The following is a 25665-nucleotide window of genomic DNA, read 5'->3' on the forward strand; positions in this document are numbered from 1 at the left end:
TGAACAGCTTCAGGAGATGGTGAAGGACAGGGAAGCCTGGCGTGCTGCAGTCCAAAGAGTCGAAGACCACTGAATGACTGAACAACAATAGCTATGACAGTGCTATGAATTCCCCTAAAAGGCATGCTAATTGGTTTGGCGTCAGTGTGAATACTGAAATGACTCAATAGTTACCTCTAACTGTAGGAAATGTAGCCAATAGTTGTTGCTTTCATGTAAGCAACCATCTTTTTAATCAGGAAAGGCAGAATCAGTTGGCAGATCTTTGATTTTCCCCACCTCTATGCCAGCTGGATCCAGAATAATCTAAGCAGTTATGCAAACATTCAATTAGGGAAATAGAAAAAAAAGATATTTGCTTAATGATACTAACTTTGACTTGTAAAGTGTTATAAAGTATCAGCTGGAACTTCCAACAGTAGGATAAAGAGATAAAATTGCAAGAAAGTCATTATCAGATATTGTCCAAAATGCAACCTCTGGAGTATTGAGGTTTATACATATTCAGTCTAGTTATCTACTCCTACATCTGTTATAGTTAATAAGTTATCAACCTTGTAGCTTTTAGTTTATTGATACCAAACATTAAAAATAATGAATTAATGTTTACTATACTTATTAGTACTGAAAAGCTAATTGATACATTTTAGAAAGCCTTTGAAAAGCTAAAGTGACTACCTGCAAGAGTTAAGAGAACAGAAAATTTGTAGGGATGGGAGTTGGGGAGTCAGGGATGAATTGAATCTCCTGCTGAGTTTCACAGTTTACATACATTGTTTTGTATAACCCTGTCTAAAACTTTTGAAATACTTTGATCTTTGTTGTATTTATGAGAAGAATGGGGGTCCCAAAACATCCTGATGAACATCACACAGCTAATGAGTGGCATAACCAGGGTTTGACTACAGTTCCAGAACAGTCTGTATGAATAGAAAGCTTTTCTTTTTTTTTTTTTTCATTATACCGTACTGTTTCCTGAGAATCTTAAGGCAGGTCACTTTACCTTTCTTAATCTTATAGTTTCGTATCTTAAAAGGTTGGAATGTGTGTGTCCGCGCTCAGTAGCTTCAGTTTTGTCCTACTCTTCGCAGCCCCATAGACTGTAGACCTCCAGGCTCCTGTGTCCGTCCATGGGATTCTCCAGGCAAGAATACTGGAGGGGGTTGCCATTTCCTACTCCAGGAGATCTTCCCTCCCCAGGGATTGAACCCAAGTCTCTGGCATCTCCTGCTTGGCAGGCGGATTCTATCTGCTGAGCCACCTGGGAAGCCTGAAGATTGGAATAGATAGTCTCAAAGATTCTTTCCAGCTATAATTTTCAGTGAAACTATAGAAAGGATTGCTGAGTATGACTCAACTTTCTAACCATTTATTTTAATCAGAATATCCCATTCTCCCTTTTATCGCAAAAGATACATAGTCAGAGAGTGTTTCAAGGATTTAAACTTGATAGAAACAGAGAAGAATGAAAAATCATTTTCTCCAACGACTCTCTTAAGATTCCATATGTGGGTCAGTACAAACAGATCAGCTGTGAGGGAAGGTAAGATCTATAATGCAAGCATTGATTTGCTATCTCAAAATGGATGTTCTTTTCCTTTATGTAACTAGAGTTCTTTTTCTTAGCAGATCCAATTTGCTGACCAGAAGCAAGAATTCAATAAACGTCCCACGAAAATTGGACGTCGCTCTCTGTCTCGCTCGATTTCCCAGTCATCAACTGACAGCTACAGCTCAGGTGAGGACTGAACTGCTCTAGACCCACCTGTGGAGGCTAATTAAGTATGATCAATGAACCCTCCTGTCTATCTAAGGCTAATTAAGCACAATCAAAGCCTGTGCTCCGGCTAAACTCTTTGATTCTCAGTTGAAATCTAGACCAAAATTCTAGGTGGACTCTTTAGGTTTCTCTTGGGGTTTCCGGGTGGAGCTTAATAGAGCCATGCTCTTCCAGTTACGACAGAAGAAGGTGATTAAGGAAACTGAGTCTGATTTATTCAGAGGGTGAGGCTGTGTTGCTCACCCTTGACCTTCACTGAGCAGCATGTGTGAACACTTGTGTTTCTTCTACTCTTTGAAAATGAAAGAGGGCTTCTTCATCCTTCCAACTGGGAAATCTTAAATGCCCTGAGAAACAGTGAAATCACTGTAGCTAGTTCAGGTGAGCCCTTCACTTTCTCTTCTAAGCTGTGATAATGTATTGTTTGTTACTCCTTCCTTCCTTGGCAGGGAGTTAATTCCAATACATGGGTCCTAGGCATGAGTTACCATTTAATGCCAGATGAGTATTAATTTGTGAATCCCTTGTCAGCAGTAACCATTTGTGCAGCAGTGCCTAGTATGTGTCTGATCTAATCTGGAGCCATTTTATTTTGCTCTTATGTAGGAATGTGGTAGGAAGCTCAATGTTTGTCCTAGTTACCTCTTCACATTATAAATAGAAATATTCATTAGAAAATTTTCATCGTGACCTAAAATTTTGTTTTTCACACAGATAGGAAAGTAGTATTTGTAAAGTTGAAGAAAGCTTGTTTGAGACGCTGTAACTTTTAGGTTGAGTAAATTGTTATTTACACTCTTAACATTAGCATTTCTTTTTTTGTTTGTCCCTACATAACTGAATAATATAAAGCACAGAATGTAAATCTCTAGGGATTACTGAATTTTGTAACTATTTTATTCTGCTGAAAGAACCAGCAGAATGATAAATAATTAATAAAATAAATTAAATAATTTTCAACAGCTGTTGAAAATTCATGAACTAGTTAATAAAACTCTGGAAATTGTAATAATTGTGAAAATGTAAATTGTAAATATATGCCTATGAATATAATATTCTAGGTATGGTCCAAAATAATCTATAATAGGTGTTATTTCCATAAACTCAGTGCTTTTAGAATGAAGCCTAAGATTATGTTTCCTTTTTTTTTGCAGCTGTGTCACACACACACACTGTTACCTTGTCTTGTTTCCACATGAGCAATTGTCAAACCCTTTTAAACAAACTATGGATGGGGCTGCCTATTGCCTTGAGTCTTGGACTGGGAGTTAGGACAGACCTAGTTTCTAGGCTTTGATCAATGTGATTTGTTGTGTGATCTGGGAAAACTCTTGACACCTGCAATGCTCGTAGCAGAGGCAATGGGAAAGTTAAATGAGGTGATACAGAAAAAGCTTCATACTCATCAAATGAAAAGCCAGGAATAACAGAATTACTCAACTGCTTTCTAAATATGAGAAGTTATGCAAGTGCATGTCAATAAGAACTTGGAACCCATTTTCAGCATATGTTATAATTTAATTGACTATAGAAACTAACATAGTTAAAGCCCCAAAGATTGATCCTTAGCCTTCTTCCCTTCTCTGTTTATTTCTTCTCAGGTGAACTCATTCAGTCTCATAGTTTTAAATAGCACATATTGGTGTTTGATTCTCAAATTTTATCTCTAGCCCAACTCTCTTCTCTGCACACTAGCCCCAGATATTCAAATGCCTGTTCAGTCCTTTCACTTGGATGTTTTACAGGTATCTCAGTCCTCCCATGTCCTAAAAACTGAATTGCTGAGTTCCAGCCTTGCCCCTCTTCAGTCTGTTCTCAATGCTGCAGCCAGATTCATTTTTAAAAGAATAAGTCAGGTTGTATCACTTCTTAGCTCAAAACTTTCCAATGGCTTTCCAGTCTCACTCTTTTTTTTTTTTTCCTTTAGCCATGGACTTTATTGTTTGAATATTAACAACTATTATTCTATACTCACATTTTAATTTCTTACAAAACTCTACATTCCACATTGCTAGGTCTCTTCATTCTCTGTGTTATGCCACATTTTCATGAAAAGATATTTCCCTGAATCATAATCTGCCTGATTGTGTGTTTGTTGTTATGGTTGTTGTGGTGTAGTCACTAAGTTGTGACCCCATGGATCATAGACCCCCAGGCCCTTTTGTCCATGGGGTTCTCTAGGCAAGAATACTGGAGTGGGTTGCCATTTCCTTCTCCATCCAGTCTCACTCTTAAGTAAAGAGCTAAAGTTCTTACAGTGGCCTACAAGGCCCTATACCATCCACTCTCACATTATATTTCTAAATATCTAATTTTCCAAATTTCCCTCCTCCCCCAACTATTTTTTCACTCCAGTTGTGCTATCCTTCTGTTATTTTGAAACTGTTATTTTGTTATTCTGGGTACTACTCTCCTGCCTTAAGTCCTTTGCACTTACTATTTTCTCTGCCTGGAATGCTCTAAAATACCCTCACTGTGTATCTTGCCTCCTTCAGTTCTTAATCAAAGATCACATTCTTATTGAAGCCTATCCTGGCTACTCTTAAAATTGTATAATCACCCCACCGAGTACTCCCTGTCATCAAATTTTCCTTCTCTCTTTTCCTCCATAGCACTTATTATCATATAACATATAATTTATTGTGTCTTTCTTCCCTTACTTGAATATGAGATCCATGAGAGCAGAGATTTTTCTCTTTTGTGTTGTTCTCTTCCCACCGCTTAGAACTGTGTTTGACACGTGAGAGGGGCTCAACAAATAAATACTGGGGAAGGGTGTCCAGAGACATTCTTATCATACTACTTGACATCCCTGTAAAGGAAATAGACCTCTGGTAACCTCCATGTATGTGAAAAGTTAGAAGAAGTTTTATGACATTTAAAAAAAGGTACCTTCATATCCAAAGTGCTTGTTTTGCTAAAGACACTTTAAGTCTTACTAAGGTTGTGGCCCACTCTCCCTTCCTAATGATCCTAATATTAAGTTTTATTTAGGAACACCTTCCAGCCTTTTTCAACTGGGTTCCTCCTGTGAAGTATAGAACATAGGAAAGGATGGTTCACATCTAGTTCCCTTCTAGATGTATAGGAGAGAAGTTTATCCATATATTCAATGGATGCTTCAAGACAGTAGGGCTTAATTCTAGTGGAACCCATGTTGAAATTATTTTATAAAAAAACGACTTCTAAAACTTTCTGTAAGCGCAAAACCCTTTTAAAAGAATGAATAGAAGCGACTTTTCTGGAAAGTCAAATGATTCTCAGTGATGTATTTCTGAAAAAGCTGTCTTTGCAGTGAGTTAATTGGTTAAGGATAAGGAAAGAGGACTAAAGTCCCTTAGTTCATAGTAACTGGTTCTTCTAAAGCTTGAAGTATTTTCAGATTTTTTCCAAATAACAAAGTTTTGTTGCTCTGTATTTTGGTTGCTAACCTGGCTTTTCACATATTTCTAAAGTTATTCATCAGTGAAATCTGCAGCACGTTGACACACAGGTCATTGCTATTATTCAATTACAAAGTGACTAGACTGGACCCAGCAGGAACTTGCCTGATTTAAAATAGTCTAATAGGACTCATTTGACCAGGAGTCTCTTCTTCTCTTGGCAATAACCCACAATATTACAGCTGATGAGAGGAAAGGCTTAATCAGTCTGAGCCATAGAACATATATATGCATGTTCCGTGGGGTCAGTTGTGGATGAGTGATTCACCAAGTTATGTTTTGGTCCTGAGATATCATGAAACAGAACATCTCATGATAAAGTTATTTTGTACTTTGTATTACTTTTCCACCTAGAAACTGGACCCTTCTTTTGTGATTATCTCATTTATTCATGAGACTCCTCTGATGGGAATTAGGGAAAAGGGAGAGCATGGGAGAGAGAGGATGTGTTATACCTCCTATTTTGTGGTTGGATAAATTGAAAATTGGTCACTTAACCAATTAGAAGTGAAGTAAAAGCTTAGGTCTCAGACCTCTACTTCACTAAGTTGTTATCAGTTGTTCATTTTTAATTAAATTATGACACTGGGCTTCAGAGTGTGTGACAATTACAAATGCTTTAGAAACTGTTTAAGCATGTGTGTACATGTGTGTTGAATTTCTCTAAATTTTCCTAGGAAGAATTTTGAATGATATCTCAACTATTTTCATGAATGTGCTACTTTAAATACATTGGCAGAAATGAGTTATAAATTCAAAAAATAAATGTTATGCTAGTTCAGGAATAATCTTTCCTTATTTTGCAAAAATAACCCTCTCTGAGTCCAGGTCTGTCAGCCATTTTGCATTCACATATTAGTACAGTCTAGACAACAAAGATCTGTATAAAGGGCTCTTTGAAAACAAATCCATTTTGGCTCAAAGAAAAACAGTGGTTGAACTAACTATAACTTGTTGACAACTGTTAAGAAAAGAAAATACCATTTTTTTTCTTTTAGAAAAGGGAAATGGTATAATAACTTTTTTCTTTGAGTTGGAAGAAAACAACTTAAGCCAAAAATTTGAGTACTTCTCTGAAAGGAGAATTTCGGAGGTTTTGTTGCTGTTTGGTTGGCTTTTCCCACCTGGCTCATCCTTAAAAGCTGAAGAGGCAAAGGAGAGGAGAGCTATTCTGGATAGAGTAGGACTCCACTCTCAACCTCTATCATCACTGCCAGGCAACCACCTGCTGCTTGGGTAAGTTGATAGATGATGGAAGTAGAAAAAAAGAAACTGCTAAATAATATTGTATATATGTCATTCCTTTCCCATTCAAAATCCTAAAGCTAAGTAAGAACCCTGAAAGATTTTATATTTGTTAGTGAATGAAAGCATAAAGAAGCCACCTGCCAGTGCAGGAGACACAAGAGATGCAAGTTTGATCTCTGGGTCAGGAAGATCCCTGGAGTAGAAAATGGCAACCCACTCAGTATTCTTGCCTGGAAAATTCATGGACAGAGAAGCCTGGCAGGCTACAGTCCATGGTATTACAAAGAGTCAGACACAACTGATCATGCACGCACTAGAGAACTAGTGCTTTAAAAATATGTACAAAAGCCAGTAATAATATCAAGTATCATTGACTGCATGCATAATTACTTTATGCCAAGTATTGCAGTAGGCACTTTACTTAGATTATTTTATTTAATCTTCTCAACAACTTGACTCTGACAAATCATGTCTGCCTATTATATAGTCTTTCTCATAGCACATATTACAACCATGTGGAAAGAACTCTAATTCTGTAATTAGTTATTTCATGTCTCACTCACCTACTAGACTGAAAACCCTGTGAAGGTAAAGACAATCCATATCCATCTTGTATCTCCAGCACTTAGACTGTGGAGACACAGTAGATGCACAATAAAAATTGAGTGAGTGAGTGACTGAATACATGAATGAATTAGCCACCAGATTCTGTTATCACCTCTGCTTTATATACCCAGAACCAGAGCAAAGCCTCTCTGACTCCAGAACAAATAAAGAGCATAAAAATCATCATGGCTCTGGAAAAGGATTTGACATTTCAGGATGTTGTGAATGTGAACACTTTCTTTCAAAAGCAACTCTTCTATACACTTGGATCAGGATTAGGATGGCTATATTTATCTTTCTTCTCTCAGGGGTCAGAAGCCTGATTCCCTTAAGCTTCTAACTCATAAGCCATTTCTGAGTATTGATTGGTGAAACAGATGACTGCCCAGGACACTGTTTCTGGGCTTTGTTGCCAAAGGTACTTTGAGCTCTTACTCCCTAGGAGGGAGAACCATAGACTTTGTGTACAGATTAGCTTCTTTCAAGAACAAAAATCCCTTTGGGGATTTACTAATTCCCTCACCTCCCCTGGTGCCCATGTTCATTCTTGTTGCTTTGTGTTAGGACTTTGCTCTAGGGCAGTTTTCCAGCTCCAAGAAAGACACTTGGGTCCCTGTTGCCCAAACATTATGTAGCACCATGCTTGATTAACTGGGCAAGGTCAGACTTGCCTTTTCCAGCCCTCCCAGAGATAGACCCTTTGATAGGAAATCCCAGAAATGCCATAATTCTCTGGATATAAGCAGATCAGGCAACCCTAGGAGCTCTGAACTTTTGCAGCTTTCTCCCCATAAAAGTGAAAGAAGTACTTCTTATCTCATTGAGAAATACGTAATGCTTTATATTATATAGACAGTGCTTTATGTCCCCCCACCCCAAAACCTTGAGGACTACTTAGGAAGAAACAATCCTCAGGAACTTAAATGTAAATCAAAGAAAGAAATTGCTTCAAATCATCCAGCCAATGATTAGTAACTACAGAATTCTATGAAGACTGAAAAGACCTCAAACGTGGGAAGAGCGATAGCTGCCTGTTAGCCACAGTCAGAAGTCTTAGACCTTCCACCCTCTAGTGTATATTGCTAAATGGCTTAGTCATTAGAGCATTTAATTATACTGAAGGAGGATTCATCTGCTTCTTTGGGAATCTCAAATGCCCAATGCTGGACCCACTAAGGCCAGCAAGAAGGGAGAGCACACTGAATACTTCATTGTCAATGTCTAATTGAGTCTACAGGCATAGTTCAGACTCATCAGAGCCAGTCTTGAAAAAGAAAGCTCTGTTTTGTCAGACAAGCACTTTTTGTGTGGTTCTTAATTATTTTCTCATGGGTTTTTTGTTTTCTAGGTCTTATCTGTTCAGCTACTGTACTAAAACACAAATTACATCAGTGTTTAGGCAGCAAACAGAGAAGGGTAGCTAGGATCCCATAAACCCATAGGTTAATCACCATGATCTTGAATTAAGACTTTGAACCTATTGCTACCATGGGATAGCCTCTTTCTTCATTTTCAAGGACCTGTGCACCTTGTGAAGATAAAGTTAGCCCTAGAGTTTAAGTTAATGCTACCCAGGGGGAATATCTTTGGCAACCTCTCTCAGCTTCCTTTTCTGACCTGTGGATAGCACTTTCCACAGGTGATGACTGGATAGGTGATGACTGAGACAGTTCAGTTCCTCAGTGCCACGTAAGTGCTTCCCAAACAGGTACATTTACAAGGTGCTAATTGCAAAAGAACCTCAGTTCACTCCATGGTTTGGGGTTATGGAGGAAGCCATTTTTTCCCCTGAAGGTATTTTATCCTGTCTTTTCAGCGGCTTCATATACAGATAGCTCTGATGATGAGACCTCTCCTAGAGACAAACAACAAAAGAACTCTAAGGGGAACAGTGACTTCTGTGTCAAGAACATCAAACAGGCAGAGTTTGGACGAAGAGAGATTGAAATTGCTGAGCAAGGTAATGAAAGCAACCTCCTTCTTCTTTTTGAGTTGCCTGTGTCTTTTTGTCTATGTTAATTCCCTTTTACATCCTGGGGTCTAGTAGTTTGTGAAATTTCAGTGTGATTTTGAAGGAAACATAACAAAAGAGATATGAGTTCAGAAAACACTGTGGAGAGGGAGTAAACTCTAGTGGGTCTACAAGGAACCCCCTTACAAAGAAGAGGGGAGAGAGACTAGATGAGGAGACTGAGATACAGGAATCAAACACTGGAGTATTTACCTCTGAAAATCCCTTATAACAGAAAAATCAGCGTCTTGATCCTTTGAGAAACCTAAAACTAGTATAACAGAGAACCTGATCAGGAAGGGTCTTATCTTAAGAGAGTACCTGTTTTTTTGTTTATTCTTTGCCTCTCATCCCCCCCTCTAATATTGCTGTGTATGTATTGGCCCTTTTCAGAAATGCCAGCACTGATGGCTTTGCGGAAGAGAGCTCAAGGAGAGAAACCTTTGGCCGGAGCCAAGATTGTGGGTTGCACGCACATCACTGCTCAGACTGCTGTGAGTCCTTTTCCTTTCTCCACGTAACAGTAGTTAATAATAGCCACCAGCTATTGAGGGCTTGCACCATGCCAAGCATTAGGTTAAAAGCTTAATGAGTGTTAGTTCATTAACCCTCATAATGGCCTTCTAAAAGCACATATTCCTGTTTCCATTTTATAAATGAGGAAGCTGAAGCTCAGGGAGTTGAAGTAATTTGTCCAACATTATACAGCTAGTAAACCACAGAATCAAGATTTAAACTTCAACATATAATCAAACAATAAGTTTGATTCCCAAACTTATTCTTCCTCCACTATTCTCTACTGTTTGCCCTGCCTTCCCTTCCAGTGTCATTTCTAGCCGGCATCTGTGTGTAGGTTCCTTTCAGCTGCAAATAAGAGAAAACCTGATTCAACCTGGATTATGCATAAAGGGGCTCATTGCATTACAAAGCTAGAAGTCCAGCAGCAAGGGGGGCTTTAGAGGAAGGCTTCCAGGGCTCGTTTTACCTGTCTGTGATTCTTTGGGAGCTGCCTTCTCTCTGTGCTCACTTCATCCTCAGGCTGATAGCAAGATGGTGACAACTCTTCAAGCCATCCCAGATGGACACGAAGAGGAAGAAATACCATTTCTTCCTCTCTCCCAAGAGCAAGGAAACCTCTCCCAGAAGTCCTCCAGAACACTCTGTCATGTCATTAAGCAGAACTGGATCACATGCTCATGCCCCACCAGTCCTGGCAGGGAACTGGGGTTACCATGATGGGTTTAGATCCATAATTTTTACCTTTATCAGATTCAATGAACCCCTTTTCATTTAAAAAAATAGCTTGCAGTGCCCCTGTATTTCTTGAAATGAAATTCAGACATAACATAGCTAAGTACATGTAATTTTAAAAAATAAATGTAAAATCTTACTGAAATATGAAAGAAGAATAAAAAGAAAGTAACAGTAAAATAACATATATTTCAGTGTGTAAGTGCTTGGGTACAAGTATAGTCAGATATTTGTACTTATAGCATTATTTGAATGAGTAATATAAATGTATGTAATAGAAATGTGTTGCTGGTTCCAGAGTATCAGAGCAATATTGCCAGATTATATAATTTTCTGAAATTATAAACAACTTTTTGAATTTCTGAATAACAACAACAATAAAAAGTATGTGTTTTCTCTTGATTTTTACATATGTTGCATTCTTGGGAAAACTCTTGCATTCTTGTATTAAAACCACAACCATACTTTTGTTGATATGTAAAGTGGAATAAAGTTCTAAACGCAGATTATTATAAATAGATTTCTCACTCATGTGAACTTTTCATTGGCACATTTGAAAGTTGTACCAGATGTGGCATGTGTTTTTGTTTTTGTTTTTTGCTTCTAGGAGACTGTCTGATACTTTCTTTTCTTTCTTAAAAAATATTTATTTATTTATTTGGTTGCAAGGGGTCTTAGTTATGGCACGTGGGATCTTTAGTTGTAGCATGTGGGATCTAGTTCCTTGACCAGGGATCCAACCCTGGCCCCCTGCATCAGGAGCATGGAGTCTTAGACCCTGGACCACCAGGGAAGTCCCTGTTCTACACTTTCAGAATGTCAAGATCCTTGGCCGTACCCACTAAATGTCAGTAAGCCTCCCCTGCCAGTTATTGTGGCAGCCAAGAATGCCCCCATGGTCCACCAGAGTTGCTTAGTTGAGAACCACTGACTTAGAGTCATCATCAAAGCTGTAATACATATTAAGTTGCCTACCCTAGTAAGACCACTACAGGAAATTAGTGTATTGAGAAGTTGTCTGGAATCTTTTCTAGGATTTATAAGATCCAGATCACTTATGTGGCTAGATTAACTTCCGAAGATTGTCTCCTAAGTGCAACACATATATTCACATTACTTATTAAGAACAGCAGAGATTCCTCAAGACACCGACAGCTGCTGTTAGCATCTTCCCTATGAGACTTTTCTGGGTTACATGTTCTCTGAGGAAGAGTACCTTGGTGACCCAAAATTAGTATAATAAATCGAAAAGCTACTCTTTTTGGAGCTGTAGACTGATAAATCAAGGCAGAAACCATCTTGGAACCTTTTTTGGGTTTCCCTGGTCAGGGACATGAGACTTCAGTGCAGTGACTTAAAATAGTAAGTGCTTCTGTCCTGTCTCATGTTGCTAAATTACAACTAGTTTCTTTTTTACCCCCTGGCTCACTGAATATTACCAACAATATTACAACAATATTACCAACCTGAATATTTTCAAGGTTATTTTTTTTCCTGAATGGAGTAATCAAAATTAGTTTACCAATTTTATTATTTTCTTGTTCCCTCACCACATTTTTCTTTATCCTTTAAAAAACAATTACAAAGGAATTTTGCTTTGTTTTATTTCTAATCTCTTTATTTTTTCTGATTACTAAGATAGTTCATGTTCATTTTACAATATTCAAGCATTGTGTGTTAAGTCGCTTCAGTCATGTCCAACTTGTGACCCTATGGACTGTTGCCCACCAGGCTCCTCGTCCATGGGGATTCTCCAGGCAAGAACACTGGAGTGGGGTTGCCATGCCTTTCTCCAGGGGATCTTCCCCACCCAGGAATGGAACCCATGTCTCCTGTGGCTCCTGCATTGCAGGTGGATTCTTTACCGCTGAGCCGCTGGGGAAGCCCGTTCAAGCATTACCACGATCTATAATGTAGACAGTCTCCTATAATCCTATGCTCCAGAAAGAGCTATCATAGTTAACAGTTTCCTGTCCATGTTTCATTAAGACTCAGACCTACTTATATTTTTTAGGTGTATTTCCATAGTTCTTTTCAATCAGATTTCTTAGCTACTCTTTCTGAACAGTAATGATTTAAAGTCAAGTTAAACCAGCTTCTAAGCTCTGTCCCCCTCTCACTTCCACCTGCCTGCATTTCTGCTTGAGCCCTGATAGCCAGCAAGCAGTCTTGACTCATAGTTGTTTAAATAGTTCTTGTATTCTTGGTCCCAGTCACTTTTCTAGTTAATTTATATTGCTTTGTAGGTAAGTTTCAGTATGATTCTTTTGTTTGACACATTCAGAAATCCTAGTTATAGGAATTCAGAAATTCTTTAAGGTGAAAAGCAAAACAGGAGAGAAAAAAATGGGATCAGATATTGAAAGGTAAGGAAATTAAGACATTTGAGTAGTTCTGCTATTAACTTACTGTATGACCTTGGATAAACTATGTGAGGAGGTTCGCCTACATTAGTGGAGCTGTTTGCAAGTGTTCTTTTTTAATTGAGCATATTTCTAATTAGAGTTTTAATTTAGTATATAAATATTAGAAAATACAATTTTTTTTAATGAAAATTATCAATACCCAAAGTTAACCACCATCAGGAAATTTTAAAACTTTTTCACCAAAGCTTTGTCCTTGTTGAAATAATTCTTAATCAGAGCAGTGGGGTGGTACACTACCTTCTTAAAAAGAAGCCTGTCTGCCTGTCTCCATCTTACTGACTGAAGTGAAGGTAAGTCAGGATTAAATCAGTGGATTAAATTTATTATAATAATTTTTTTTAATTTGAAATAAACATAGAAAAGTTACAAATACAGTACCAGATAACTTGTTATTTTCTGAACCATTTGAGAGTAAGTTTCCAACCTGATGGTGCTTCCACAAAGACTTTAGTGTGTATTTTCTATAAACAAGGACATTCTCCTATACAACGAATACAACCATTCAAAATTGGGAAATTAACACTGATTCATAATTGCTGTCTAATCCTCAGGTCCCATTTGAGCTTCACTAATTGTCCAGATACTTTTTATAACCAGAGGATCTGGTCCCTAGTTATATGTCTCATTTAATTGTCATCTCTCTTTAGTCTTCTTCAGTGCTCGACAGTTAGTTGATCAGTCTTTGTTTGACTTTCATGACCTTGACACTTTAAAGATTATAGACAAGTTATTCTGTAGTATGTCCTTAATTCAGACTTTTATGATGCTTCCTCATTATTAGATTCAGTTTATGTACCTTTGGTAGGAAATGATGCTGCCTTTTTTGGGTTTTTTTCACTTAATCCTATCAGTTGGCACTTGATCTCAATTTGTCCCATAACTAATGTTCATTTTGATCCCTTAATGGAGGTGGTGTCTGTCAGACTTTTCAGTTGTAAAAGTTATTTTTCCCCCTTTGTAATTAATAAGTATCTTGTGAGGTAGATATAAGAAACTGTGTGAATATCCCATTCTTCATCAAACTTTCCATTTATTCATTTGGTTTTTTTTTTTGTATGGAGTCATTGTTTCCTGTTTCACTTAATGGATTATAATCCATTACTATCATTATTTATTATGATAAAAATCATTGAAAGTTTGGCCAGAAGGAACCCCTTAAATCTTGCTTCTGTGCCTTGTCTTTTGACATATCCCTTTCATTCTTTGAGCACTTCCTTGTTTCTGGTACAAGAGGATCTAAGCTCATCTTGTACATTCCCTGTCCTATCCCTGGAATCAGCTTCTTCTCCATGGAGCGCTGGTTCCTTTTCCTTTAGTGGATCTGTACACTAGTGTGCTCTTTGCTACTGGAGTGTTAATAGTATTGTTCCTGGATCCTCTTTCATTAATTTTCAAAAATAATTGCCCATTAACACTTCATATATATCTTTTGCCCTGTTCTCTCCTCCTTCCAGAACTCCAGTTACATGTAAATTAGACCATTGATGGTGTCCCATAGATCTTAGATACTCTCTTCTGATTTTTCACCCACTCTTTTTTTCTTTCTCTATTTCAGTTTGGTGATTTCTATCAATCTATTTTCATGTTCACTGATTCTATCCTTAGATATGCCCAGTTTGATGATAAGTATAATAAAAAATTCTTAAATCTGATACCTTAAAAAAATTGTAACATTTATATTTGAATTGTTTTTTATAGTTTCCATCTCTTTGCTGAAATTCTCTATCTGTTCATGGATGTCTATCTGTTTCACTCGACTGCTTCCACATAAATATAATAACCATATTTAAAGTTCCTCTCTGATCAAACATTAGCTTATCTCAGAGTCTGGTTCTTGTGAATATTTTCTTTCCTGACTATGGGTTGGGTTTTTTTCACTTTTTTGGTGTCTTGAACTTTTATATTGAATGGTAGTATGTTAGTTCCCAGTATTGTCATGAACTGGTCTGGATTTTAATTCTGTTCTGTACCCAAGGCTACAAATTCCTCCAAGCCAGAGGGCTCTCAGTTTTTCTGCTCCACCCTCAGGCTGTCAACTGCTTCTGCACATGCTTGCCACAGGGGGGCTCTCTCTTCAAGTGCATGTCCCCCCTGCAGCAGAAGACTGCTGCTCCTTGTTTTCTGGAGCTAGGCTCATAGTGAGAGCAATTGGGGTTCTTAAAGTTTTCTGGTCCAATCTCAGTCTTAGGCCGGCCTCTGTGAAGACAGGACTTTTTCAGTGTTCCCGCCACTCCTGTCTTTAACAGCCAAATTTTTCTTTGTATCTGTGGTAAATCTATAATCAAATACCACTGTCCTTCAAAGTCAGATTCCCTGGAGATTATCAGTCCCTTTGCCGGATCCCCACATTGGGAAGTCTGGTGTGGCACCTAAAATCTTTATGACAGTGTCAGAACTTCTTGGTATTATTGTTCTCCAGTTTGTGGGTCGCCCACCTGGTGGGTATGGGATTTGATTTTAATGTGATTGCACCCGTCCTACCGTCTCGTTGTGGCTTCTCCTTTGTCCTTGGCCATGGGGTATCTTTTTTTGGTGGGTTCCAATGTTCTCCTGTGGTAGGTCTTGAGCAGACATATTTTCCTGTCCCTCCTGGAGAATCAGTGGATTTTTACTTTCTATCAGTGTAGGGTCCTGGGCCCAAGAGGGTTTTCAGCTGCTTTCCAAGGAGCAGAGCGTTTTTGCTTCTGCCCTCCCCCAGAAGCAATGGGTCTTTGTCTTGTCCCTCATGGCAGGCATAATTCCTGCTCTTCTTGCTACAGTTTAGGACTTTTGCTTCCTCTGAGAGAAGACTGGGAAAGTGCCCAGATTTCATGCTTTTCATTGAGCACAGGCACTCAGCTCCCTGCCCCCAGTCTCTTTTGTGAGCTCTGGTTGGAAGCCCCTAGAAAAGAGCTTTCATGTGAGTATGAAATCTCACTGTGGCTCAGGCCACCAGATGTTCCAAACTGACATATTGATACTTTCCCACACTCAGTCTTTACTAATTCATTAAAATTGTAGTTAGTTTTTTCTTACTCTGTTGTATGACAGCCACCTCTTCCTCCTGCACTCTGACAAGGATGAAACTGTGTTCCCTCTCTCCCTAAATGGATTTGCCGCTCTCTGTCCCTGGTTGCCTTATGAGCTCGGCTCTTTGATAGGCTCAAGAAAAGTTACGGTTTTGTAGATTATGCAGCTTTTTCTTGTTTTTACAGTGGAAGCGTCTCTTTCGGCTTTCTACATCCTAAAGAGAAGCAGAATTATGAACTGGTGGTTTTTAAAAAGATGTGTGGCTCTGAAATCCTTGGTTTAATTGAATCTTATAGAGAGGACCAATAGGTTAAATGAGTAAAAGCATACAGCTCAGTGGGAACCTTCCTCATGCCTACCCTCAACCCTTGCCCCATTCTCAAAGTGCTGAAGTTTCTGTAAAACACAAGTTGAAAATAACACTGGTGTTAGTTATTCCTAATGTACTTTCTCATTGTCAAATATATAAACTTAATTCCTTGATCAGCTGTTTGGCCCGTGCTTGCTCATCTCCTGCTCTTTCTTTAATACAGGTGCTTATGGAAACTCTGGGAGCTCTGGGAGCACAGTGCCGATGGGCTGCCTGCAACATCTATTCCACCCTCAACGAAGTGGCTGCTGCTCTAGCAGAAAGTGGTGAGACCTTTCGCACGTTCTCTTTGTCTCTGACTAAAGGTTCCCAAAAGTTCCATTGTTTTGATGTAAATCTATAAGGAAAGTTGGCATTTAAAGTTGTCTTGGAAGAAATATTCTTTTTTTCTAAATGAAGTAGAGTTGGTTTACAATATTGTATTAGTTTCAGGTATACAGTAAAGTGTGTGTACACACATATGCACACCTATATATTCTTTTTTCAGTTCTTTTTCACTATAGGTTATTATGAGACATTGAATGTATTTTCTTATGCTATATAGTAAATCCTTGTTGTTTATCTAATATATATATATATATATATATATGGTAGTATGTATCTGTTAATCCCAAACTCCTAATTTGTCTGTCTTGCACCTTCCCCTTTGGTAGCCGTAAGTTGTGTTCTATGTCTGTCTTTCCATTTTGTAGATAAGTTCATGTATACTGTTTTTCAGATTCCACATATAAGTGATATAATTTAATATTTGTCTTTCTCTGACTTAACTTAGTATGATAATCTCAAGGTCCATCCATGTTGCTGCAAATGGCATTATTTCATTCTTTTTTCAAGGCTCAGCAATATTCTATTATATATATATATATATATATATATACATACATATATATATATATATATACCACATCTTTATCCATTCATCTGTTGATGAACACTTAGGTTGTTTCCATATTTTGGTGGGTCCCTATTCTTGATGAGGTTTCTCTCTTTCTGAACTTCTTTTTGTTAAATATAATCAAGGTAACTGTGTTGCTTTACAGTCACAAATATCTTCTTATGTCTAATATTCCATTATTAGTTAATGCTTTGCCTTGCCTTACTAATATTAGAGCACCAGTGAACACTGTTCACTGTCTAAGGTCACATGGGGCTTCCCTGGTGGCTCAGCTGGTAAAGTATCTGCCTGCAATGCAGGAGACCTGGGTTTGATCCCTGGGTTGGGAAGATCCCCTGAAGAAAGGAACAGCTACCCATTCCAGTATTCTGGCCTGGAGAATTCCATGGACTGTATAGGCCATGGGTTGCAAAGACTTGGACACAGCTGAGCGACTTTCACTTTCAAGGTCATATGGATTAGAAAAGAAAATGCTTCAGATATAATTTTGTGGTCCTACTGGTTTTTCAGCAGTGTGCTCTGATTTAATGTTTGGTGCTTCTGCTTTAGCACTAAACAGGACCTGACCTGGCAGGCTAATATTTGAACACAACAGCCACTGACACTTGAAGGACAAAAGAAACAGAGAGGGCTTGCGGCGGCCCCGACTCCACATCTGGGAGTGGAGAGGAGAGCAGAAGTGACGTTGGTCTGGCTGGAGCCCTTGGGTGAATTTGTTAGGCGAGGCGAGAGAGTGATGTTTTCCAGACTCGGTGCAGTGCCCGCTACCCCGGGACCCCTTTAAGCAGCAGAGAAGCACGAGGATAATGGAAACTAAGAATAGCAGAACCCTTAAAGGATAATAGTTTCCAGTACACTGTCCCTCACGATGACTCCTTAAGTGGCTCATCATCTGCTTCGTGAACCAGTGAGTGATTTTCTAGCATCCTTCCGAAAATCTACCTACTGGATGAAGATGAGAAGGATCAAGTCAGCTGCTGCTTCCCATGTAGAAGGGTCAGATGGAGTATCAACCAAAGGAAAAAGTAAACCCAGGCAGGACGAAGATGAAGACCATCAGAGAATTTCCTCAGAAGAAGCATAAGCTTTGCTTTATGGGAGGAAGCAGCAACCTAAAGCTCAGCCTTAATCCCAAAGCCCAGACTTGCTGTATTCGGAAGGAACCATCAGCTTATGCAGCAGGCAGTTTAGAGGAGCAGTGGTACTTAGAAATTGTGGATAAAGGCAGTGTCTCCTGTCCTGCCTGCCAGGTAGTGGGGAGAAAGACCACAGACAGCTTAAAGAAACACATGGAAACTGCAAACAGGAAATGTTTACTTATCATCATTGTTGGAAACAGCTTCATTCACTAGCAGGGATGAAGTATCATGTCATGGCAAATCATAATAGTTTCCCCATTTTAAAGGCTGGAGATGAAATAGATGAGCCAAGTGAGAGGGAACGTCTCTGAACAGTTCTCAAGAAACCGGGAAAGCTGAGATGCATACATGAGAGTTGCTCTAGTAGCTCCACCAGCATCATGGGATATCTATACCATGTGAGAAAATGTGGCAAAAGGTCTGCTGAGCTGGAGAAGATGACCCTGAAATGTCACCACTGTGGAGAGCCCTGTAGATTGAAGACTGAATTCGTATATCACCTGAGGTCAGAGCATAGTCCTATATCCTTCTTTCCAGAGTCAGGACAGCCAGAGTGTTTGAAGGACATGACTCTTGGAGTCAAAGAGTGGAGGCCGAGTTCAGAGGCAGATAGCTGTATACCACCTGCAGGAACTGGCTTCTGCTGAACTGGCCAAGGAATGGCCTAAGAGAAAGGTGCTTCAGGATCTGGTAACTGATAATCGGAAGTTAAAATATACTCATCCTGGGCTACCGACCTTCAGCCAAGAAGTACTACACAAATAGAAATCAGATATCAAAAAATATCATCGCATTCAGTGTCCTAACCAGGGTTGTGAGGCTGTCTACAGTAGTGTATCTGGTCTTAAAGCTCCCCTGGGCTCTTGTACATTGGGAATGCTTGTGGCTGGAAAATACAAGTGTCTTCTCCGTCAGAAAGAATTTGTGTCAGAGAGTGGTGTTGGGTATCACATTGACTGTCCACTCTGAGGATTGGTTTGTTGTCAACCCAACAACAACTGAAAGCTTTGAGAAGCTGGTGAAGATAAAACAGCGACAGCAAGAAGAAGAAAAGCAGAGGCGGTAGCCCAGGAGCCGATGGTTTCTAAGGCAGCAGCAGCCCGGCATTGAGCTTCCTGAGACAGAGCCGAGTCTTAGAGTGGGGAAGGATCACAGCAGGAATCATGAGGACCTGCTAGTGGCGACATCCTGTAGAGATGTACATACTCTAGAGAAGCAAAGCAGGAGCCAGTGCCAACACAGTTCCAGAAAGTCAAGTCCCCAAAGATGAGTCATAAATGAGGAAAGAAATAGGCAGTCAGTGTGAAAGCACTCCTGGGAGAGTGGATGGAAGGCTGTTGTCACAGGGACCTGTGTGGAGAGGCCTGAGTCACGGGAGCCGAGTGAAGAGAAATTTACTATTTCAGCTGTTTGTGTAAGTCTGTAACACTCTCAGGTCCTTCCTCCAGTATAAATTTCACTGTTTCTTCTACTCATTCTTGTGAACCCTTCATCACCCCCACCCCCATCTCCTTTTTGATAGATTTTACTGATATTCTCATTGGAGTCCCCCTATTTTCTCTCATTGTGCTCAAAGAGCTCCCCCTTAAGGTCTACTTGCCCTGTACAAGACTAAGAAACCTGTTCGATTAACCTTTCTATGCTGGGGTATAGAATGTTCTTGGATGTGCCATTGATTCCGTAGTTACTCTGTCATCTATCTTATAAAATGATTCCAAACTAACTTTTTTTTCCCACTTTTCCAGTTGAGATTTATTCCAGAATGGTTTTACAAAGCTGACTTTAAGCCTAGTACATCTCCACTTGTGAACAGCTCCATCCCTCAGCCCACAGACCAAAGAACCTAAGCAACTGCTCAGCTTTAAGTGTGGTATCAGCTAGGCTTTTAGTAGTGTTAGTCACTCAGTCCTGTCTGACTCTTTGTGACCCCATGGACTGTAGTCTGCCAGGCTCCTCTGTCCATGGGATTCTCCAGGCAAGAATACTGGAGTATTCCCTTCTCCAAAAACTAACTTTTTAAAACCATACCGATTGATGATTTTGTATTTGTGATATAACAAGCCTAGAACCTAGAACTGTTGTCACTCCTTTAATAAGATTCCCCTGTCTGTCTGGGTGAGAGAATTTATGGAAGCTATTGTCTCATTATGGTTTTAGGATTAAAAGTGAGAAAATACTTAGAATAATAAAGCTAGACCCGCTGGACACAAGTTTTCCTGGGAAATACTTTGTCCCAGATGGCAGTAAGTAACTAGACCCACAGGCATGTTATTCAGCCTTAGGAGAAATATGTCTCACATAAAATGACTGGAAAGAAGAAAGCAACACAAATAAATACCACCTCAGATCAACTTTCCTGCAATTAATCTTGTTCCTGCAGTTTTGAGGATTGAGAAGTAATACCCTTTTGCCTCTGATATTTGCCACAGAACCCTAATATTGCTGGTACTACCATCAAGATTGGTAGCCAAGGTGCACATTCCTTCTCCCCTGGACTGGACTTGACCTGACCGTTAGTCTGCACTCTGTTAAGTCCTCGTATCTCCCTTTAGCCAAGGTCTGTCTCTGCATTTTCTGAGAATGTTGTCCTCTACCCTCTTTTTTAGACATTGTGTTCTGTCTTCTTTATAACCTGACACTTTGACACCAGGTGTAGATACTTATCTGGAGTTGGAAAGAAAAGTTCTTTTTCTGAACCTCATGCCTAGCCGATAGTATCTGTTAGGCTGTTTCTCCTTCAGGATGGCTTTTCCTAGAGCATTTATTAGAGCAGCTCTGTTGTTGTATTTCTGAATTCTCTTCCCCTTTTCCATAAAAATTGGTCTTCTATATTATTGCCATTTTTTGTGGCTTACACCACATTAAAAGCCAGAGACCCTTAACCCTGATGTGGACCAATACTGCCTTTTCAAAATCTAAAAGGCTATTACCACTATTAACTGTTCTCTGTGCTCCTCCATATAGCCTTAAAATGTGGGCTTTTGTGAAGACCACTTTGAGACACAGGAGCGTTGAAACCTGGTTGGGATACTGCCAGAACAGGTAGTTTTGAAACAAAGGAAGGATGTGGTCTGTCCACTCGACATTGTCATTGGCAGTTGCTCCCTTAAAGCCCTTTCCATTCATGAGGATTGTCAGGGAGGAAAATGGAGAAGCTCTGTTACTTTCTGGTGAGTAAGATTTAGGGAATGTTTGGCAATGGCGAGAAAAATAAATGACTGTGTTAGAAAAAAAGAAATAGAGAAATTTGGACTTTGCCGGTTTCTTGCGCTCCCTCTCTGATAGCACAACACAGATCAGGGTACAAAAAATTTGCTTCAGAGCTCTTGAGAAATTCTGGGAAAGTTCTGTAGTGCATGTATATCTCTCCTTTTGCAAACGCTGTCAACATTTCATTTGTTCTTTCATTTACATTCATTGATTTGTAAAATTTTTATTAATGTATAAATTATGTATAGAAAGTACGCATATATAAATATGTAGTTCAATTAATTGTACATATACATTCATTTCTTTTTTTTTTTTCAACAAATGCTTATTGACTGACTCTAAGGGCAAATAAGAGAGTCTTTGCACTCAGAACATTAAATTGTAGTTAAGGAGAAAAGACACATATACAAACAATGATAATACAAGGACACATATGATAATGCCACAACAGATCATAACCCACATTCAGTGTACCAGCAAGGGGCTAATAAAAGATCAGAGTCCATGAGTGATCACTTACAGCTGAGTTAATAAGGCTTCGTTAGGAACATGACACTTAACTGGCCAGTGAAGTGTAGCAGCATTTGAACAGAGGGAGAAGAGTGTAAGAGTTTTCCTGATGAAGAAGGTGGAATGACTAAGGTAGAGAAGCAAAAAAAGATCAAAATGTAGTTGGGAAATGGTGGGGATTCTAGTTGGACTAGATGAAGAAGTATATATTTCTAGTTTCCTCTTTTTTGCCTTTAGTCATATTTGTAGCATCCATCATACTCTTGGCCCTTTTGTTTGTCCTCTTTGGTCTAACAAGAATAAAATGACTACCAAAGATGAAGGAATGGATAAAGGGGCTGAAGACAATATTTAATCAGTGAAGAATGTCAGCCTAAGACGTACAGCAGAACAAGTTTGGAACTAGGAAACACTAGCATCTCATCTTCTTGCCAAAACTGAGGGTCAGCCCTTTTTTCAGGCTTTAATGGTTTCTCTTTGTTCTTTTTTCTCAGGATTTCCTGTGTTTGCCTGGAAAGGAGAGTCAGAAGATGACTTCTGGTGGTGCATTGATAGATGTGTGAATGTGGAGGGCTGGCAGCCAAACATGGTGTGTTAGATTTCTGTTAGCACAGTTCATTGGGACCTGGGGGTACAGGGAGGGAAGATGTGGTCTGGGAGAGGGTTTCCCAACAGGAAGGAAGGAAGGAAGGAAAATGTTTCCTTTTTCATCTGATGTACTTGGGCTTCCAGCAGAACTAGATGCTTATGCTTAGGACATCCCGAGAATATTAAACCTCTTTATAGCCTCAAAGTGCTTATAATTGTCAGTGTTGATCTTAGAAGTGCTCATATTCATCAGCAACTTTAAAATACTGCTCCGGGTTCACACATGACTGGTTAAAAAGTAAGATGAATGAGTTACTATCCCCTAACACTGCTCACCAGCACTTCCCCCAACACACACAGCTCTTGTGGTACATAGCTTTCTCTCTAGAATCACATGCTAAATTTATAGTAAACCTGAAGGGATTCCAAGTTCAAATTTCTTCTTTATTCATTTCTCCCCTTAGGAAGTTGGGGCTTTTAATTTTTGCTTAGTTTTTATTTTTGTTTAACTTTTTTTTTAAGTGCTTGAATGCTGATAGCATATTAGATTCATAAGGGAAGCGCAGAGCTGCACAAGTACGATGCACTCCTACTTTGCAAACCTTTCTGGATAGGAGTGAGAGGAGAAATTAAGGAAATCAACTAAAAACAAGAATCCTTGAAGCTCTGGTCCAACTATTACTTGCCCTAAAGACTGCAGAGCAGGCTTCACCTGGGAGACAGAGGGAGAAGCAGCCTGTTTTTCTAGATTCTGTGATCCAGGTCACAGTGCACCAAGGGTTGATTTGAGGAAATCTGGATTAAAACCTTTGTATCCTCAAAGGGAGGGAGGAGTTGGCTGCACCATGAGTCAGCTCATTCCATCAGAGTTTAACAGTGCCAGAACGGAGTGTGACTGACAGAGGTTCTACTGGGAATAAAACATTAATTGTATAGTCATGATCATAGGGAGGACAGGGTGTTGTACATAGCAAGCGTTTATAGACTGTAGATCAGCACAAACTTTCTGGAAAGGTTGACAAAGTGAGTAAGACAAGGATAAGAACTGTGACCCCAGAAAACAGTACCCACCATCTCTTTTGGATCCTGTAAAGATCTAGTACTTTTACTTGCTCGCCAACCTCAGGAAGATACCTGGGTGACAAGAATTTTCTGCAGTAGAATGACAGGCTAAGAATTATAGGCTCTATTCATTAAATAAATATTAGGGATAGCAACCACCTGCCTGTATTTGAAATCTTTGTTAAAAGGAAAAAGTGGATGAGAATAGTTATTCTAAGATACAGTCTTTCCTGTATAGCATATTTTGTATGCTAGGGATCAGAGGCTGCAAGGAAAAACTCCTTGAGGGATTTCATACATGTAAAAAGGGAGAGAGAAATGCAGAGGACCCTTTCTGTCCATTAGGGACTCTGTTCTGAGGGTTTCTACCACGAGAAAAACAGAGCACTGACTTTACAGTATGGAGCAAGTGTAAGAGTGAGTCCAGCCTTGGATCTCTGCTCTCAAATAAGATTTGGTGGTATCAGAGAAAATAGATCAACAGTAGGAGCAAAATTGGGAATTCCCTGGCGGTCCAGTGGTTAGGACTCCATGTTCTCACTGCCAAGGGCCTGGGTTCAGTCCCTGGTCAGGGAACTAGGATTCCACAAGCTAAGTGGTGCAGCCCAAAACAAAACAAAAAAACAAGGGCAGAAGCAAAAAAGAGAGGTCAGGTATTAGACACAAGGTTGGAGATTGTGTATAGGCAGGGATCCAGGATGGCACCTTGACACTTGTAGTAGGGTTAACTGATGGAACTGCAGAAAGGGCATGTGCCAGCAGAGGGCAGCTCAGTCCTGTTGGTCTTTCTGGGAGAGTGGATGTGACAATTTGGAAAGTCCTGCCAGGCATTTCTGACAGCTAGGTAAAGGGCTGAAATGCCACAGCCTACTGCCTAATCGTATTCTAAACTGATCTTTCTTTAGCTTATTTATAATTCAGAAATTTTCCTCTGCTGATGAAAGCTCCAGTGGGCACAGCTTTGTGTTTGTCTTTAATCCCAACCTGAAATAGTGATGAGCTGTTCAGAGGCATGCTTGCACACCTACATGCTGCACAGTTCCCTAGTTATTTTTAATTTGGTTTATAGAGAGTGTGAGGTTGTGCTAGGCAAAACCCTACAGTGCTGCCTGAGCATTTTGGGTAGGAGAATGCCTGTACTTTGGGAGAAGTAAAGGATTAACAAATACAGTTTTATAAGCCATTGTTCTGGGAGAGAGACTAATTATCTGGTTTTACTAAGCTTTCACTGATTATATTCAAAGTCCTGAATTTAACTAATACAAATATGCTATTAGGTTTAAGTTTTCTGACTATCTACAGTACAGTCAAGAGCTAGTGGTCTAGATAATCACTTAAGCTATTACTCCATATGAAAATCCTCATTGCATGGCTATATAGTTTGATCCTAGTAGGTATGTCATTTGGGAAGTTCACTTGGCTGTGAGAATTACAGTTGACCTTTCATCTCACTACCGTTTTCTTCTGTATAATGACCAATGTAAATTCCTTTGTATAACCATTTACAAAATTTTAAATATGACATTATTGATGCTTATTTTTCCAGATCTTGGATGATGGAGGGGATCTTACTCATTGGATTTATAAGAAGTATCCCAACATGTTTAAGAAAATCAAGGGCATAGTGGAGGAGAGTGTTACCGGTGTCCATAGGTAAGATTTGACATAGGCATGCTGGCTTTATGCAGCCTGGACATATGTTCATGTAATCACATACTTACAGAATTGTTGTTGCTGTTTATTTGCTAAGTCATGTTCAACTTTTTGCAGGTCCATGGATGGTAGCCCACCAGGCTTCTCTGTCCATGGGGTTTTCCCAGGAAGAATAGTGGAATGGGTTGCCGTTTCCTTCTCCAGGGGATCTTCCCGACCCAGGGATCAAACCCAAGTCTTCTGCATTGGCAGGTGGATTCTTTTGCACTGAGCCACCAGGGAAGTCCACTTATAGACTACATTATATTAAAAATTAAAATGATGCTCTGAAATGATGAGATCCAAATCTGCATACTTGTGTTTTAAATTAACAACACAAATAACAAACTTAAAATAATGAGTGGATAGGGGAACAAGTGTGGGCCTCATGTTTTCTAGCATTGTAATACAGTGATTGCTTGTCT

At 39.3% G+C, this 25665-nt stretch overlaps 1 protein-coding gene and 1 pseudogene across 4 annotated transcripts in view; both read left to right on the forward strand.

Moving 5' to 3' along the window:
* The window catches only part of AHCYL2 (adenosylhomocysteinase like 2), a 180122-nt gene that overhangs the window by 131499 nt on the left and 22958 nt on the right, over positions 1-25665 (forward strand). For 2 of the 4 annotated variants that reach the window (XM_061165765.1, XM_061165767.1), the window contains exons 2-7: positions 1627-1738; positions 8894-9037; positions 9482-9582; positions 16308-16410; positions 22393-22487; positions 25095-25201. In XM_061165765.1, coding sequence (XP_061021748.1) covers positions 1627-1738; positions 8894-9037; positions 9482-9582; positions 16308-16410; positions 22393-22487; positions 25095-25201 — 662 coding nt within the window. The remainder of the gene's footprint in view (positions 1-1626; positions 1739-8893; positions 9038-9481; positions 9583-16307; positions 16411-22392; positions 22488-25094; positions 25202-25665) is intronic. The other 2 variants (XM_061165766.1, XM_061165768.1) reach the window with 1 other exon arrangement.
* Positions 17776-19802, forward strand: LOC133072880 (zinc finger protein 512-like; annotated as a pseudogene).

The sequence above is a fragment of the Dama dama genome, chromosome 18 (assembly GCF_033118175.1).
Source record: "Dama dama isolate Ldn47 chromosome 18, ASM3311817v1, whole genome shotgun sequence".
Taxonomy (NCBI): domain Eukaryota; kingdom Metazoa; phylum Chordata; class Mammalia; order Artiodactyla; family Cervidae; genus Dama; species Dama dama.